This window comes from Hemiscyllium ocellatum, chromosome 23, assembly GCF_020745735.1.
Source record: "Hemiscyllium ocellatum isolate sHemOce1 chromosome 23, sHemOce1.pat.X.cur, whole genome shotgun sequence".
Classification (NCBI taxonomy): domain Eukaryota; kingdom Metazoa; phylum Chordata; class Chondrichthyes; order Orectolobiformes; family Hemiscylliidae; genus Hemiscyllium; species Hemiscyllium ocellatum.
This window is the reverse complement of record NC_083423.1, coordinates 16,323,193-16,341,402: the sequence shown is the minus strand read 5'-3', so window position 1 is coordinate 16,341,402 and position 18,210 is coordinate 16,323,193. Positions and strand designations below refer to the sequence as shown.

At 40.2% G+C, this 18,210-nt stretch overlaps 1 protein-coding gene across 1 annotated transcript in view; it reads left to right on the top strand.

Annotated features, from left to right (window-relative positions):
* The first annotated feature begins 1,262 nt into the window (after positions 1–1,262).
* slc35b4 (solute carrier family 35 member B4) overlaps positions 1,263–18,210 on the top strand; it is a 31,174-nt gene continuing 14,226 nt past the window's right edge. Inside the window, exons 1-6 of the mRNA XM_060842706.1 lie at positions 1,263–1,466; positions 10,586–10,699; positions 11,636–11,738; positions 13,159–13,208; positions 14,213–14,294; positions 16,840–16,900. Coding sequence (XP_060698689.1) covers positions 1,390–1,466; positions 10,586–10,699; positions 11,636–11,738; positions 13,159–13,208; positions 14,213–14,294; positions 16,840–16,900 — 487 coding nt within the window. The 5' untranslated portion in view covers positions 1,263–1,389. The remainder of the gene's footprint in view (positions 1,467–10,585; positions 10,700–11,635; positions 11,739–13,158; positions 13,209–14,212; positions 14,295–16,839; positions 16,901–18,210) is intronic.

Sequence of the window (18,210 nt, the reverse complement as noted above, 5' to 3'; positions counted from 1 at the left end):
AGACCTGAGCACTGATCCCGATAGCACTCCATTGGTTATCATTTACCTGTTTGAAAATAATTTTTATGTGGCACCATGTGGTAAGTGAAATAGATTTGTCAAATACAATTTATTTTTCATAAAACAGCAATGACTTTCTCTCCTTGTATTATGATTTTTAACATGTCCTGCTACTGTCTTCTCAATTATGGATACCAGCATGTTCCTAAAGACAAATGTTAGGCCTTTAGTTTCCTACTTTCTTCCTCCCTCCTTCCTTGAACAGAGATGTTACATGTATGGTTTTATAATTCACTTTGGTCTTTCCAGAATCTGGAGCATTTGGAAGATAATGATTCACAAATTCACTACTTCTGGTGCTACTTCTTTTAAGACCCAAGGAGGCATGCCATCAGGTGAAGGGAACTTGTCACTCCCAATTCCACCAGCTTGCCTGTTTTTTTTTTAATTCTCCAATGACAGCAATTAAAATTCTGTGGCTTTTCTGCCCCTGATTTTCTATGATTATTAGAGCATGTTTAGTGGCTTCTATTGTAGGGACAGAAACAAAATATTTGTTCAAAATCCCTGCCATGTCCTTGTTTTCCATTGTTAACTCTTAGTCTCACCCCCAAAGGACCAATATTCATTTCAGTTACTCTCTCAACCTTTTTGTTTACATGCAGAAACTCCTAGTCTTCACGTTTATACTTCTTATTAGTTTCTTCTCTTCATAATCTGTTTCTTTCTCCCTTATGTGCTTTTCTGGCTTGCACATGAATGCATCCACAATAATCGCCTCAACTTACCTTATCACGTTTGTGGTGTTGAGTTTCACTTTCTAACCAGTCTGAGTAAAGATGTTTTCCCAGAAGATTGGAGCCAATAAATTCAATAAGCATTTAACAGAGTAACTTCTAACAGCCAGTGAGTGGTTAGAATTTAAAATCTGTTACATCAAACGACAATAGATTCTAAAATTAAAGCGCCCAATCCCCTAAAACGTAGAAAACAAAGCAATCGATTGTGTTTAAATGCATTTACCTTTGTGTTGATTTCATATTTAGTTCACCTACCGTTGCCACAACAATTCCTTGACAGCTTCCAATATCTGCTGGGAATTGTAGTTTTACAGCCAGCAGCAGTACCCACCGGCCGTAGGTAAACTACAACACCCAGCATGCCGTTCACTCGTACGCAGTTTCCGTCCTGGCAGGTAAGGACTACATCCCCCGACGTGCATTGCGCGCAAGGCATGCGCAGTATTACCGGAAAGTGGACTGAGAGGGATGGCGCCTGTTTGGACGTGTCAGTTGATGGTACAGTGAGTGGAACGGAAGGAGCTAAGGGAATCAGCAGCGGCCTAGCTGGCTATCTTACCTCGACCACCACCCCTTTTCAAGGGCCAAGATGCACGCAGTCTTCGCTGTTGGCCTGGTGTTCCTTGGCTGCACCAGCAATGTTGTGTTTCTGGAACTGTTGGTCAGGTGAGTGCGGGCAGGCATTGCCTGTTATCTTTAACAGGTGAGCATTAGGGATGTGGCTGTCACCTTCATTTACTGTCAGGTGAACATCAGGGATCCGAGTGCCACCTTCTGTCAGAGAAATTTGCCCAATAGGTTAGAGATCACAAAATACAGCTCAAATTGAAATTGACAGTTTATTGCAAGCCACATAGCTGGAAGAGAAACTGACTAGGCTGACACAGAACTGACAGTCTGTACAGGTAGATCAGACTTTCTCTTCCCAGAGCTGAGGATGAGACTAGCTTTATAATAATGCTGCACAATAAGGCTGATTAAGAAATGGGAAACTACAATGTATCTGGGAATGGAGTAATCTAGTTACAAGGATGCTAATTGGAAAACAGTTGTTGGATGAATGTCCTGCTCCTTCACACATTGCAACATCCTGACAGTATTGATGGTTCCATTCCTCGTCACAAGTAGGTGTTAGTGTCTCCTCTGAAGTAGTGAGGTGCTTCCATTGTCCTATTCCTGGAGCATGTCCTTGATGGTGCCTCTCTGCCTGACCTGCTCATTGCATGGCTTTGGTATTGCTGGGTTGTGAAACTGCCCTTGGGGCTTTGAGATATCTGTGGTGCTCTATCATTGTTAGCGAGCTTAAAGTGTATTCTCTTGTCTGCGTGGACTGTCTGATTTGGCTTGTGAGCCTGCTTGGGAATTCTGGGTGTTTTTGGTACAGTTTGGCCAATTTTGCTTTTGTGGGCATATCTTGGGTTAGCAGATCTTTTTCCATACCTTCATTTACTGACAGGCGGACACCAGGGATCTGAGTATCACCTTCATTTAGTGACAGGTGAACACCAGGGATCTGGCTATTATCATTATTTAATAACATGTGAGTACCACAGATCTGACTGCAATCTTTACATATATATTTGATAAGTATGTACCAGTCAGGCAGGGAGACAGTTGTTGAGCATGGGAGCTGTGGTTTACTAAGGAAGTTGAATTTTTCTGTCAGGAGGAAGAAGAAGGCTAATGTTAGGATGAGATGAGATGGTTCAGTTAGGGCGCATGAGAGTTACGATTTAAGCCAGGAAAGACACAGAGAGAGAGCTAAGAAGAGCCAGGAGGGGACATGAAAGGTCTTAGGCAGATAGGATCAAGGAAAACACTAAGGTTTTCTATAGGTAAATCAGGAATAAAAGAATGACTAGACTAAGATTAGGGCCAATTAAGCATAGTAGTGGGAAGTTGTGCATGGAGTCAGAGGGGATAGGGGAAGCGCTAAATGAATATTTTTTGTCCATATTCACACTAGAAAAAGATAATGTGTTCGAGGAGAACACTGAGATACAGGCTACTAGACTAGATGGGATTGAGGTGCAAAAAGAGGAGGTGTAAGCAATTCTGGAAAGTGTAAAAATAGATAAATCTCCAGAGCCATTTGGGATTTATCCTAGGATTCTCTGGGAAGCCAGAGAGGAGATGGCTAAGCTTTTGGCTTTGATCTTTATGTCGCCGTTGTCTACAGGAATAGTATGAGAAGACTGGAGGATAGCAAATGTTGTTCCTTTATTCAAGAAGGGGAATTGAGACGAGCCTGGAAATTATAGCTCTGTGAGCCTTACTTCAGATGTGGGTAAAGGGTTATAAGAGATAGGATTTACAATCATCTAGAGAAGAATAAGTTGTTTAGGGATAGTCAACATGGTTTTGTGAAGGGTAGGCCACGCCTCTCAAACCTAAATGAGTTCTTTGAGAAGGTGACCAAACAGGTGGATGAGGGTAAAGCAGTTGATGTGGTTTATATGGATTTCAGTAAGACATTTGATGGGGTTCCACACGGTAAGCTATTGCATAAAATACAGAGGCATACAATTTGAGGGTGATTTAGTAGTTTGGGTCAGAAATTGGCTAGCTGAAAGAAGAAAGAGGATGGTGGTTGATGGGAAACATTCATCTGGAGTTCAGTTATTAGTGGGGTACCACAAGGATCTGTTTTGGGTCCACTACTGTTTGTCATTTTAACAAATGACCTGGATTAAGGCATAGAAGGATGGGTTAGTAAATTGGCAGATAACACCAAGGTCAGTAGAGTTGTGGATAGTGATGAAGAATGTTGTAGGTTACAGAGATAAGCTGCAGAGCTGGGCTGAGAGGTGGCAAACAGAGTTTAGTGTAGAAAAGTATGAGATGATTCACTTTGGAAGGAGTAACAGGAATGCAGAGTACTGGGCGGATGGGAAGATTCTGGGTAGTGTAGATGAGCAGAAAGATCTCGATGTCCAGATCCTTGAAAGTCGCCACCCAGGGTTATAAGGTTGTTAAGAAGGTATACACTGTGTTAGCTTTTGTTGGTAAAGGGGTTGAGTTTCTGAACCATGAGGTCATGCTGCAGCTGTACAAACCTCTGGTGCGGCCACATTTAGAGTATTGCATACGCTTCTGGTCACCACATTATAGGAAGGATGGGGAAGCTTTGGGAAGGGTTCAGAGGAGACTTACTCGTATGTTGCCTGGTATACAGGGAAGGTCTTACGAGGAAAGGCTGTTTTTGTTAGAGAGAAGAAGGTTGAGAGGTGACTTAATTGAGACATATAAGATAATCAGAGGGTTAGGTAGGTTGGACAGTGAGAACCTTTTTCCTTGGATCGCGATGGCTAGCATGAGGGGACATAGCTTTAAATTGAGGGGTGATAGAGGTAGTTTCTTTACTCAGAGTAGTAGGGGCATGGAATGCACTGCCTGCAATAGTAATAGGCTCACTAACTTTAAGGGCGTTTAAATGGTCATTGGATAGACATACGGATGGGAATGGAATAGTGTAGGTTAGATGGGCTTCAGATTGGTTCTGCAGATTGACGCAACATTGAAGGCTGAAGGGCCTGTACTGAGCTGCAGTGTACTATGTTCTATATTTTGGTAAAATGTTATGAATACTAGAACTCCATAACAAAGGTAGCTAATAGCAAATCACTGTTTCACGTGGGAAAAGTATTTTGACACATCAAGTTGGTAAACATGATTTGGAGGTGCTGGTGTTAGACTGGCGTGGACAAAGTTAAAAATCACACAACACCAGGTTATAGTCCAACAGGTTTGTTTGGAAGCACGAGCTTTCGAAGTGCTGCTCCTTCTCAACCACCTGATGAAGAAGTAGCGCTCAGAAAGCTAGTGCTTCCAAATAAACCTGTTGGACTATAACCTGATGTTGTGTGATTTTTAACTTTGTCCAAGTTGTTAAAGTGGTGACCATCAGTGCATAGAACATATTGGGGACAGTCTCAGAACAATTTGTTATAGAGCCAACAAGTGGAAAATAGACTTTAGATCTGGTAATCTATAATAGGACACTATTAATTGATCTCTTAATAAAGGATCTTCTAGTCAAGTGTGATCATAACATGTGGGAATTTCACATTCAGTTTGAGGATGAGAGGTTAGGTCTGAATTTAGTGCAATACTTGCATAATACGCACTTGAGCTGTTGGCATTGCTATGAACCAACTCAGAGTCAAGATTAGAGTGGTTCTGGAAAAGAACAGCATGTCAGGCAGCATCCGAGGAGCAGGAAAATCAACATTTCGGACAAAAGCCCTTCATCAAGAATGTGATATGAACCATGTCGTATGAACCAACTCCCTCTTTGATCATAATATAATTCACATAATGTCCAAACAGAGTCAGCATATTTTTATGAAAGTGAAAATGTTTGATAAATTTATTCGAGTTCTCTGAGGATGTAGTGTAATTGGATTTCCAAATAAAGTGCTGCATACAAGTTGCGACACAAAACTGTTCTCTCCTTTGTAGCCTGCTTGTACCATCTTCCTTGCCAACTACTACTTTCTCCATCCTTCCTGAAGCTGACTTCTCCTTGCTCGCCCCTGTCATATGTGAATATTTTCAGAAGTCACCTGGTGAGAAGACACACATGAGATATATCATGAAATTTGAGACACAGCATGTTAAAAGAGATTTTTATTTTCATTCGATTTCCATTCGAGCCTCTCTGGCAACCTGAAGCATTTAAATGAAATTCAGGAATGTTTTGGGAACGTCTCATGTCTGTTTGATTCACCCCATTACAGCCTTCAAACTCAACAATGAATTCACCAATTTTAGAGTAAATGCTCCCATTTTTTGAGATGGCAGAGATTCTGTTATTTGCGGCTCTTTTAGGCCATCTTTTGTTTCTTTATTTGTCCAAGAAAACTTCTTAGTGCAAGGAACAATCATCTCTTTAGATACAATCGTTCTTAACTTCTAATCTTATGCTGTTTCTCCCCGCCACTGTACCTGCTTGAAATCTATTACTGTGCACCTCATGTTTTGCCCTTGAAGTATTAAATAAGCTCTTTCCACAGATATTGCATGACATGCTGAGTATTTCCAACACTTCCCATTTGTATAAAAGTGAATGTAGCCACAAATCATTGTCTGAAGAACAGATAATTTAGGGTACCGTTAAAAGGCATTGCTTTCCTCATTGGACAAATTTGGGAAGTGGTAAGCTGCAAAACTTTGTACTGAAATTTTGTTTGGTTTTCATACAACATAATTTGATCATGGACAAAAGAGGGGACAATGTCAAAGTTTGCCAATTCAGTGGAAGTATGATATAATGCAGGTGCTGGAGTCCAAGAGGTAACACCATATAGGACATGACCTGTTGTGTTTTAATCAGCCTGTTGTTGCGTTGTTTTGTTGTTGTTGTTATTATTATTATTATTATTATTATGATGACACACCTTTGGAGCAGGTTTTTCTTCTGTCTTTGTGAAGATCGACCAGAATCCATTTTCTCACTTCATCACATATTTTAGTCCTTGGTTTCCCTCATTTTATGAAGATGGACGTCTGTGTGTTTTCCAGAACTAGAGGGCATCGGTTAAGGGTGAGAGGGGAAAAATATAAAAGAGACCTGCAGGGCAACTTTTTCACACAGAGGGTGGTACTGGTATGGAATGAGCTGCCAGAGGAAGTGGTGGATGCTGGTACAATTGCAACATTTAAGAGGCATTTGGATGGGTATATGAATAGGAAGGGTTTGGAGAGATTTGGGCCAGGTGCTGGCAGGTGGAACTAGCCTGGGTTGGGCTATCTGGTCGGCATGGACAGGTTGGACCGAAGGGTCTGTTTCCTTGCTGTACATCTCTATGACTCTATGACTACTGTTGGTTGATGGGTTTTTTTTCTTCTTAATTGAGCAAGAGGAGGTTTGTGTGTAATTTAGACTCCAGCATTGACTGGTTGGGTCAAATGGCCAGTTTCTGTGTTGAAAATCAATGTAACTCCTTCATTAATTTGGCCAAGTTGGCAAACAGTCTTCTCCCAGTATCCTATCCATTGTGAATGTTGTGGCCATCCCACTCCACCCCAACATCAGATTTCCAATTGGGCCCAGGGTTGACCTTGAAACCTGATCTGGAAGTAGGTACTCTACTCATGTGCGACAAAAGGCAAAGGACATGAATTGATTGATTTTTGTTATAGATTCTTCTAAGTTCTCTTACACATAATTGAATTTTTTTTCCCCATCCCCACATCACTATGACTTTTTTTTTGTTTTCAGTTGTTAATCACCATCATGCATCATCTGTGTAACCAGGTAGAAATTTACATGCAAAGTCATTTATCGGGCAACGCAAACCATCAAAGGTGAGGGAGAGGGGAAGGAGGCTAAATCAGAAGTGATTTGGAAGGGGAAATGTGAACTGATTACTATTTTTGAATCAACCTGCTCGGAGAATGTTGTCATATACACTAGAGCAGGTGGAATTTGAACTCAGTCCTCCTGGTCCAGAGACCACTGTGCTACAAGAACCCTCAACATGAACTGATTAATACAATAGGTAAATGGGTGACAAGTGCAGTTCAATAGTGTGTTTGAGGAGAAATGAATTGACCCTGTGCAAAATTGCAGTTAACAGACACCAAAACAAAGCTCTAGAAATGTTGGAAGAGTGTCATTAAAAGTCAAATGGAACATAGAATTTCTCACAGTAGAAATATAAAAGCAAAAAAGTAATGTTCAAAGATGTTGGTTGGGTAACAGATTTCATTGCTCTTCATTTTTGGAAAGATATTGGAGCCAAAGATGTACAATAAAGATCCACAGTAATGATACTTTGTGAATAAATACTCAAGTTTGGCCTTTCTTTCACTGATATACTTAAATAATTAGATCATAATGTTAGGCTCCTGCTTATTGTCTGCACCTTCACCTTCAACACCATAATTCCAAACAAACTCATCTCCAAACTCCAGCACTCAGATCTCTGCTCTCCCTCTGTAACTGTATTCTTGACTTCCTGATCAACAGACTGCCGTCAGGATGGACAGACAACAAACCTCATCCATAATAATCCTCAATACCAGTGTCCTGCAAGGCTGCGTATGCAACCCCCAACTATACTCCTTATACATGCCTGACTGTGTGGTCACATTCCACACCTATTCCATTTGCAAGTTTGCTGATGACATCATTGTAAGTCAGATCTCAAACAATGACGTGATGGAATGCAAGAAAGGGATTAAATGCTTAATGGCATGGTGTAAAACCAGCAATCTCTCTATCAACATCATCAAAACGAAGGAGCTGGTCATTGACTTCATGAATTGAAGTGGAAGGCTTGCCCCTGTCTGCATTAATGGTGCTGAGATGGAGATGTTTGAGAGCATCAGGTTCTTGGGGGTGACAATCACCAACAATCTCTCCTGGTCCTATCATGTTGACACTATGGTCAAGAAAGCACAACAATGTCATCAAGAGGCGAAGGAAATTTGGCATGTCCATAAAGACTCTTACATATTTTTATAGATGCACCATAGAAAACATCCAATCTGGATAGTATGGCAACTGCTCTTCCCAAGACCAAAAGTAACTACAAAGAGTTGTGAACACAGCCCAGTCCATCATGCAAACCAGTCTCCCATACATTGATTTCATCAATACTTCTGGGGGAAGCAACCAACAAAATCAAAGATCCCTCCCACCCCAGTTTTATCTCTTCTGCCCTTTTCCATTGGGCAGAAGACATAAAAGTTTGTATTTACGTGTGAACAGATTCAAGAACAGCTTCTTCTATGTTATTATCTGACTTTTGTATGGATTGCTTTAATATTAATGTTAATTTTAATCTTTGCATCTTCTCGGCAGCTGTAACATTGTATCCTGCACTCTGTTCAGTTACCTTGATGCGCTTGTATAGTATTATCTATTTGTAAAGCAACACTTTTCACTCTACCTGAGTATATGTTGCTGTAATAAATTAATTCAAAAATCAAACTTAAGCTGTAAGAGTAGGCTCAATAAGATTCATCTGATTGTGATCTTAACTTCACTCTTTGACATTTACACATAACCCTCAATTCTGTTGTAGATTGAAAGTCCGTCTAACTCAGTCTTGAATATATTTACAGTTACAGCTCCACTGTTGTCCTGGCAAGAGAGTTCTAAAGACTAAAATCGTGTTAGAAAATAAATTCCTCCTTATCAGTCATGTGTTAACTGGAAGACTCCATATTTTTAAATAGTTTCCCCTAGTTCCAGATTCTTCCATGAGGGGAAATCATCCTTAAAATCCAGTTGTTCGAGCAAGGGCATTAATTGAACTGCCTAAATGACACAATTTAGATCTAGTAGAAGGGTAGCCTGAATCTATCCCTTAGAGACTAAAACCTAAACTCTAGATCATGGATCACTTGATCACGCTACCCAAGATCTAATAATTAAGATTTTAAAGCTGTAAAATATTTGAATAGAATTAAAAGATAAAAATTGTGTCCATTGAGCAATCAATAACAGGCCTTAGGCACATGGTTATTCTAGAAACAATGGGAGGAGAAATCAGAGGAAATCATTTAGAGCATGGACCATATTAGCACAAGTAGTTTTGAAAAAAGACGTTTGAAAGCAAGACTATAAAGGGTTATGGGTAAAGATTATAGAAATGGAATGGAATTAGAAAGTTCTAGTTGACTACCATGGGCATAATGGCTGAATGACATCCTTCTCTGCCCCACCTCCCTCCCATGTTTCTCTCTGCACGGGAGGCTCCCAGCCTCATTCCTGATGAAGGGCTTTTGCTTGAAATGTCGATTTTTCTTGCTTCTTGGATGCTGCCTGATCTGCTGTGCTTTTCCAGCCCCACTCTAATCTTGACATCCTTCCCTGCTGTCATTTCAATGATCGTGTCAGAAAGTAAGAATGACCAGACCTGAATTTAACAGAGTAACCTGGATGCAGACTAAAGCAATGAACTGCAGCAAAGAACAGCAAATGCTGGAGATCTGAAACATAAACAGAAAGTGCTGGAGAAACTCATAGGTCTGGCAACATTTGTGGAGAGGTAAGCAAAGTTAACATTTTGAGTCCAGTGCTGTTCATCAGAACCATATTAAGATCAGGCCTGTGGCTGTTAATGGTTCTTGTAGCACATTTGGTCTCTTTAAAACAAACTCCTCCTCTCATTATCATATCAGTTTTTCAGGAACAGCAAATTCCTTCGGTGTGGCATTGTTCCTTAATGAAATAGCAAATGTTATGGCTTTTGCCTTGCAACCCAGTGCTGCACTTTGTTCCTTTGCTAGAAAATCCATTTATGTTAGTCGTTTGTCATATTCAGTCTGCTCTTTGTATCTAAAATTCCAGTGATTTTCATGGCAACATAATCTGTGTAGTCTGCTGAATTCTATGCCCTGATATAAAGGTGCATACAAATTACATTTCTAAAGTGTATTGTTGAAACCAACTCAGAATGCAAGTATCATATTTTATAGTAAATAAGCAGTCACTGAGTATAGCCCTAAACATGGACTTTGCAGAAAAATCGGGTTGTGCTTTATGCTTATTAGATTTATCCTCCGTGATATATTGAATGTTAGCCATTGATTGTGATGAGCCAGGGCTTTTATTTGGTCTAGCTGACACACTTTTCTTGAGTCATTCAATTTGACTTGAATCCTGCAATCGCATTAGGATTATGTTGTTGTTTTAAGTTTGTTGGCTTGACTGGTGCATTTTTGTATTCTGGAAAAGGCTTTGACATTAGTAATTGGACCGGTGAAATTAGTTATTAAATCATTGACAGCATTAAACCCATTACTTGTTTAAAAAGGTTTTCTTTCTTCAGGGATTTTCCAGGATGTGGAAACCTTGTGACATTTGGACAGTTCCTGTTCATAGCATTGGAAGGCTTAATCTTTCAAGCTCACTTTTTCACAAAGCCTCGGGCAATCCCTTTAAGGTAAGGAGAAATTCTGCTGTTTAACAAGTGAACCACTGGTCTGTGTAAACCTGCCTCGGCTGTAGTTCAGCAGAATCTATCTCAGAATGTTCCTCTTAGTTTCAAATCGTCTCAAACGTCTTGGTGTTCCTCTGTTTCTGGCCTCTTGTGCAACACCAGTTTTAATTGATCTCACCACTGACAGTTTTCAGCAGTGTAAATCAAAGTTAAAACATAAAGTCATAGAGATGTACAGCATGGAGACAGACCCTTCGGTCCAACCCGTCCATGCCGACCAATATACCTATCTAATCTAGTCCCATTTGCCAGCATTTGGCCCATATCCCTATAAACCCTTGCTACACATACCCATCCAGGTGCCTTTTAAATGTTGCAATTGTACCAGCCTCCACCACTTGCTCTGGCAGCTCATTCCATTCACGCACCACGCTCTGCATGAAAGAGTTGCCCTTTAGGTCTCTTCTGTATCTTTCCCCTCTCACCCTAAACCTATGCCCTCTAGTTGTGGACTCACCCATCCCAGGAAAAAGACTTTGTCTATTTATTCTATCCATGCCCCTCATGATTTTATAAACCTCTATAAGGTCACCCCTCAGCCTCCGACGGTCCAGGAAAAACAGTCCCAGCCTATTCAGCCTCTCCCTATAGCTCAAACCCTCCTGGCAACATCCTTGTAAATCTTTTCTGAACCCTTTCAAGATTCACAAAAAGTGAACAAGATAGGAAAGAGACCAGAATTGCATGCAATATTCCAAAAGTGGCTGAGCCAACGTCTTGTTTTTCTTTTGTTGTTTCTATTCTTCAGAATTTTTAAAAAAGGTTTTTCTCTTTTAATTCCATTTGAATGTTTGTGTGAGTAGTTTCCCTCTATAGTCTTTTGTGAGACAACCCTGCAGATTAACCTCTCTCACTTCCTACTTTTTTTTATTCTCTCAGGAACTATTTCATCATGGTCACCATGTTTTTCATCGTAAGTGTGGTTAATAATTATGCCCTCAACTTCAACATTCCAATGCCTTTGCACATGATCTTCAGATCAGTAAGTGACATGCGCACACTGAATTTCTATTTCATTTATGCAGAAGCTAAAATTTATTACAGTGTAAAAGCCACGTGTTGCAGGACTGTACGTGTATAATTTACCAAAGTGAATGTAACAAATGAATGAGATAATTTTACCCATGAAGTTCATTCCTCCTGTTAATCCTTATACCTTGGCATCTGGATGGTCTTCATCTGAATACTTTTTACACTGAATAGAATAGAATCCTTATGATGTAGAAACAGGCCCTTCAGCCCAACAAGAGTAACCCACCCAGACACATTCCCCTACCCTATTATCCTATATTTACCCCTGACCAATTCACCTAACCTACACATCTCTGAACACTATGGGCAATTTAGCAAGGCCAATTCACCTGACCTGCACATCTTTGGATTGTGGGAGGAAACTAGAGCAACCGGACAAAACTCCACCCAGACAGTTGACCGGGGCTGGAGTCAAACTCTAGTCCCTGGTGCTGTGAAGCAGCAGTGCTAACCACTGTGCCACCATGCTGCCCTGTGAACAAACTGAAGGTTTGTACTATTTCAATATGATATCCTGTTGAGCTCAATAGTCAAGAGTTCTGTTTTCCAGTTCAGGAATATTACACAACCCTGAGCAACTTAATTCCCTGAATGATGTCCCTGTGATTTCACTGACTGACCAAATTCATTTCCATCCGCTCACTGATCTCTTCTTGTACTTTTCAGTTCTGATCTCACTCATGTATTTTAATTTGCTCTCCACAAAAACTGTGGCACAGCACAGTGACTCAGTGGTTAGCATTGCTGCCTCACAAAGCCAGGGACCTGAGAGTGTGAAGTTTGCACATTCTCCTCATGTTTGCGTGGGTTTCCTGTAGGTGCTCCAGTTTCCTCCCACAGTCCAATGATATGCAGGTTAGATGGACCTGCTTGCTAAATTGGCCATAGTGTCCAGGGATGTGCAGGCTAAATGGATTAGCCATGGGAATGCAGGGTTACAGGGATAGAATAGGTGGAAGGGCAGTGCAGACTTGATGGGTTGACAGGCCTGCTTCTGCACTGTAGGAATTCTAGCATTTTCTGAAAGAAGCACCTCCTCCCTACACAGACACCGCTGAATGCTTGGGATGTAGTTCCCAAACTACAAGCTGATAAGTATCTGATAATTCCCACAATTGCCTACATGGAAGGAAGTGTGGGTGAAGGTACTCAAACAAAAAGAGGTGGAGAACAAGATCAAATGATGAAGATTATGAAGCCTGTAATTACTATAAATGACCTACGCAAATAATGTGTTGAAGAGCCAAATGGCCTATGACATCATTCCTTAACCCCTTTAGTCAATGGCATTTATTTAGTGCATGCTTCTAGAATTGAAAGAGGAATTGTGTTTATTGAGTTTGCATAATGTCATTTTTTTTGTTTTCCAGGGCTCTCTGATAGCCAGCATGGTATTGGGAATTATAGTTTTAAAGAAAAGGTCAGTCATTAATGCTCTGTCTGTCATTGATCTGTATTTTGATCAGGTTGACATTAACCACAAGGCTGTGGGTCAAAGCAGGTGAATTGGATTGGAATAGATTGATGGCAGAGCAGCCCTTGATAATAGCTAAAATTGGAAAGCTTTTGAAACTGTTGCAGTGAAATGGGAATAAGAAGAAAACGAGACTGTCAGTACAATGCTCAGTTAAAGAAAAGTAGGAAGAGAAGAAAGGCTGACATTAAAACAACAACCTTCAGGACCATGGAATTCCCTAAAGTATTGTATTCTACAATAAGTGATTTAATCTTGATGTAATATTGCTTGTTTGATGTGAGGACTCCTGATACCCAATTGTATTCTATAGGGAATGATAAACAGCAAAATGTTTTAGCAGTTGATGGATGTTTGGATACTAGTGTTCTCCAAGGAAGGAAACCTACAGTTTTTAGACATCTCAACTATATGTGACTCCAGTTCCACATCAATACAGTCACTCTTAATTGCACTCTAAGTGGCATAAAAGACATTCACTTGGATCCAACAGTTAGATGTAAATGAAGAGGATTCCTCAGCTTCCCAAGTGTGACAAGGAAATTGGTAATGATTGTTCTTGCAGAAATGCTCCTTTCCTGAATACTTCACGTCCACTGAGCTCACTAATTTAGATTCATAGTGACTGGAACAGCAAAAATATTTAACCTAGGAGAGCTGGGAGATCCAAATCCAGGTGCAGTCTGTGAAAAACAGAAACCCATTCTGCTGCCATTGTCATTTTAAGTAGTTTAACACTGCAAATTGATCCAATTAGTTTTAAATTTGAGGTAGCTAGTTTTTCTTTTATTAAATAAAGGTATTAAGGAATATGAGCCAAAGGCAGGTAGAGATGGTTAGGTCAGATCAGCCATGATCTCATTGAATGACAGAATAGGCTTGAGGGACTGAATGACCTACTCTGTCCTGTGTTAAATATGAAACAAGATTTTGTGTTTTTCCCTCCCCAGATACACAGTTGCGAAGTACATTTCAGTGGCTCTGGTTTCTTTGGGAATTTTTATCTGTACATTCATGTCTGCAAAACAAGTGGTAAGACAAAAGTCTATCTATAAAACCTTTTGCATAACATGAGAATGCTTTTCATCTTGCACTCCTTGGTACAATTCACATGAATGCTAATTAAGGGAAGCTCAGCTTTATACTATGTGAGGGGAAAACACTGATTTGTGAGTAAGTGGACTCTGGATGTTACCATAGGTGATGCACCAATTAGAGATGAGTGAGAGCTAACTGCCAAGCTTTGTTTAAATTTTAAACCAGGCAGATTGATTCTAATTGGTTAAGGCATTTTCCTGAGAAATAAACCACAGGCAAGTCTGGCATCCATCTTGCTGAGTTGAAACAAACGCAGTGTGCGTACATGCTCTTCCTGTCTATTAATAGCAGAACTCTGTGTTTTAATATGTAAAATTTCAAGTACACTGCAGGCCAATTGACAAATCTAAGTCAATTGTTGGCGTAATTGTTTGCGTACTCAGCGTTATCCAACTAATGTTGTCCAATTGTAGAATCATACCTAATGTTGGAGACTATGTTGCAGGTTTTGCCAATCCAAGATAGAATGGCTGTTCTGCTGTTTGTCTGAAATTTGCTGCCTGAAAGGATGGTGATGAAAGCATATCCAAAAAGTGACTTTTGAAAGAGAGTTGTGAATTAACAATAACAATCGACTATTTATAAAGCACCTATGACATGGTTTTAACAAATCTAAGTTTTTCGCAGGAGCACTATCAACTACATGAAAGGTAATGAGAAAAAGTAGAGGGTATCTAATTGGCTAGCTCTTTCAAAGGATCATAACAAGCATGATGGACTGAATCATCTCCTTCAATACTGAAAAATTCTACAACATAGAAAAAGTGATGCTTTGAGTGATTTGATTAGATTACTTACAGTGTGGAAACAGGCCCTTTGGCCCAACAAGTCCACACCGACCCGCCGAAGCGCAACCCACCCATACCCCTACATTTACCCCTTACCTAACACTACGGGCAATTTAGCATAGCCAATTCACCTGACCCGCACATCTTTGTGACAGTGGGAGGAAACCGGAGCACCCGGAGGAAACCCACGCAGACACAGGGAGAATGTCCAAACTCCACACAGTCAGTCGCCCGGAATTGAACCCAGGTCTCTGGCGCTGTGAGGCAGCAGTGCTAACCACTGTGCCACCGTGCCGCCGTGTAATTTACTACCAAGTGCTGGTTAGGTATTATTTCATGTGATTGTTGTCTAAGGTCCTAGTTATGTAGGTACATTCTTTACACACCTTAACAAGGAACTATGTATCCCGTCAGCAACAGTACTGTAGAGGAGGTCAACATGATGTGTTTAAGATTTTTGTGTTCTGCATTTGAAATTGCCTACATCTGTTGCCCTGCATTTTCAACATTTGCAAGAAGTCATTCTCTGTTCCATATTATGTGTCAATCACTATTATACACTATGACACGTGGCCCTGAATCAACAGAATCATACCTTTTTCTGTTGCCTTATTAATCCTCACACACATGATCCTCCAAAAACTGCCCAATTCATTCTACGTTTTTTTCCTTTAGAAGGATCAGTCATTACTTTAACTTTGGGAATGTCTGTGTATATACTTGAAAGTCAAGAAATGTTGGTTTGGATTTAAAGTAAAAACTAAATAGTTTGCTTTTTACAGTTACGTGTCAACTCTGTCTACTAACTACTGAGTACTTGAACAGGAAGGGCTTATCTGGAAAACATAAAACATAAAGTACAGGATAGATTGCCATCATCCACCATGTCACTCCTGAAGTTTTAAAGTTTATACACATCCATTGATCTTTAATTTGATGAATATTTATTATGTTCACTCTTGAACTTGATGCTCTTTGCGCTTTACCTGGACAGTTTAATTCATAAATTTACGACTCACTAATTAGTCTAAACTGTCAACTTTCCCTGTTTTCTGTTCTAATTCCTTGCACCCCACATCCTCTTATACAATTTGTGTACTGCTGTGCAACCAACACAGTAGCCAGCAATTACAGAATGACTTCTCAACTACACTCCCCCACCCCAGCCCACCCCAAAAAAAGTCCTTATCAGTTTTCCCTTTCTAGAATTGGGCAGAGAGCATTGAGTGACTGGTCCATAAGCACCAGTTTACTCCATCTTCTGACCCTTTTGTGTTCTGAACCTGTGTAAACATGTTCCAGTTTAATTGGATAGCAGTGAGGCGAATGATCACAGAATATTACTGGACAACCTTTAGCCGCCACAACCTGACCCTGCGTAAGCCACAGGCCTGAGGCTAATCACAGCATCCCAAAGAACTCTGCAAAATTAATGAAGTGTATACTCCTTTTAGTTTGTGTCACCTGGAATCACATGGTACAAATCCTGGGGTGCAGCCCCATCGGCAACAATAATCCTCTGGCACCTGAACAAAGTGTTATTCTTTACATGTAAGATTACAACATTGACAGTCTGCTCAACCAAGGGGCCATTGGGAAGCATTGATAGTTGGGTGAGCCACTTCTGCTCATTAACATTCAGACTCTATTTTGTCCTGCCTTGCCATTGTTAATTCTCTTTTGTGTTCCAGTCTTCGCATAAAAGTGCATCTGCTGAAGAGAGTTACTATGTATTAATACAGTGGCTGATAGGTAAGGCAATACATTTTGGTTGATGTTTATTTTAATTACACACATTGATTAAGGGAAATCTCCCTAAATGTTTGATGGAGGCATTGCCAAGAGGGTTGGATGAAGTAAGGTGGAGTATAAACGCCACCATAGTTCTCATAGCCAATCTATGTGCTTTAAACAAAATGCCAGAAATTCTGTAACTTTGCATGACATTTGACTTACTAAGAAATGTACTTCTGGGACTTTTGTGCATCTACAAGACTTGGGTTTATCTCCTCATAGTGTTGGTTCAGTATGGACCACAGGATTAGAGATGGAGTAAAATGGGTCATTGTTTCTGCTGTTGATCATTGTCCAGTTAAACCCACCCAACCTGAATAGAAAGTGCTCAGATGTGAATGCTGAACATGGAGCACCCCAAAAATGTTTAATTAATCCAATCAGCTGCCAATACCACCTCACTTTCAATACATAAAACAATAAAAGCTCTTTGGGTATGGGCCAGAGAACTGTTACCCCAGACCACACAGTAAAATTCTGACCAAAATTATAACTTGGCCATTTTTTTTATCCACTGGTCTTCTAAATGCTAAGATAAAACCTGACATAGTAAAAGAAGACTTAACCTTCTTATTAAGAATTAGCAATACTTTTATTTTGCCCCGTTCAGTCACAAAGAGTGAGACTATCTGTCCAACGTATACTGATTGTTCCTCAAATGATCAGCTGCTTTCCAAATTGCTTATTTTATATTTAGTTGAATTGGGTTTTACTTATTTAGGTTAGCTTGACTCACCCATTGTTAGTTTCTTTCAATTTTATTTCTCATAGTTGATTCTGTCAACAACTTATATTTATGTCACATTAAACATATTAAAATAAGGTTCTGCTCCTGTGATGCATCTACGAGATATAAACTTGGTCCCAAGCCACTCAAGGAGGCATGAGGACAGACACCAAAAGCATTGGTCAAAGTGGGAGGTTGTAAGGAGTACCTGAAAGATGAAGAGAGTGGTAAAGAGGTTTGTTGTTTGGGCTTAAGCAGCTGAAGTCACATTCAAACTCAACATTCTGACACTGGATTTATTTTCTTAATTTCTGTCTTGCTGTTTTCACTTCTCGTGCCAAGTCAAATTATGTTTTGAACAAGAGATTTAACTGTGTGCATCTTCACTTCTGCCAGAGTCTCTGGGACAGACTGGAAATGGTATCATGCGAGGACAGTGATTATTGCTGCAGGTCTGACTTCACCTTCAGACCACAGACTCTGAAAATGTGACAGCTGCACTGGAGTAGATGTCAGACAATAGCCTTGTTTCTTTCATGAC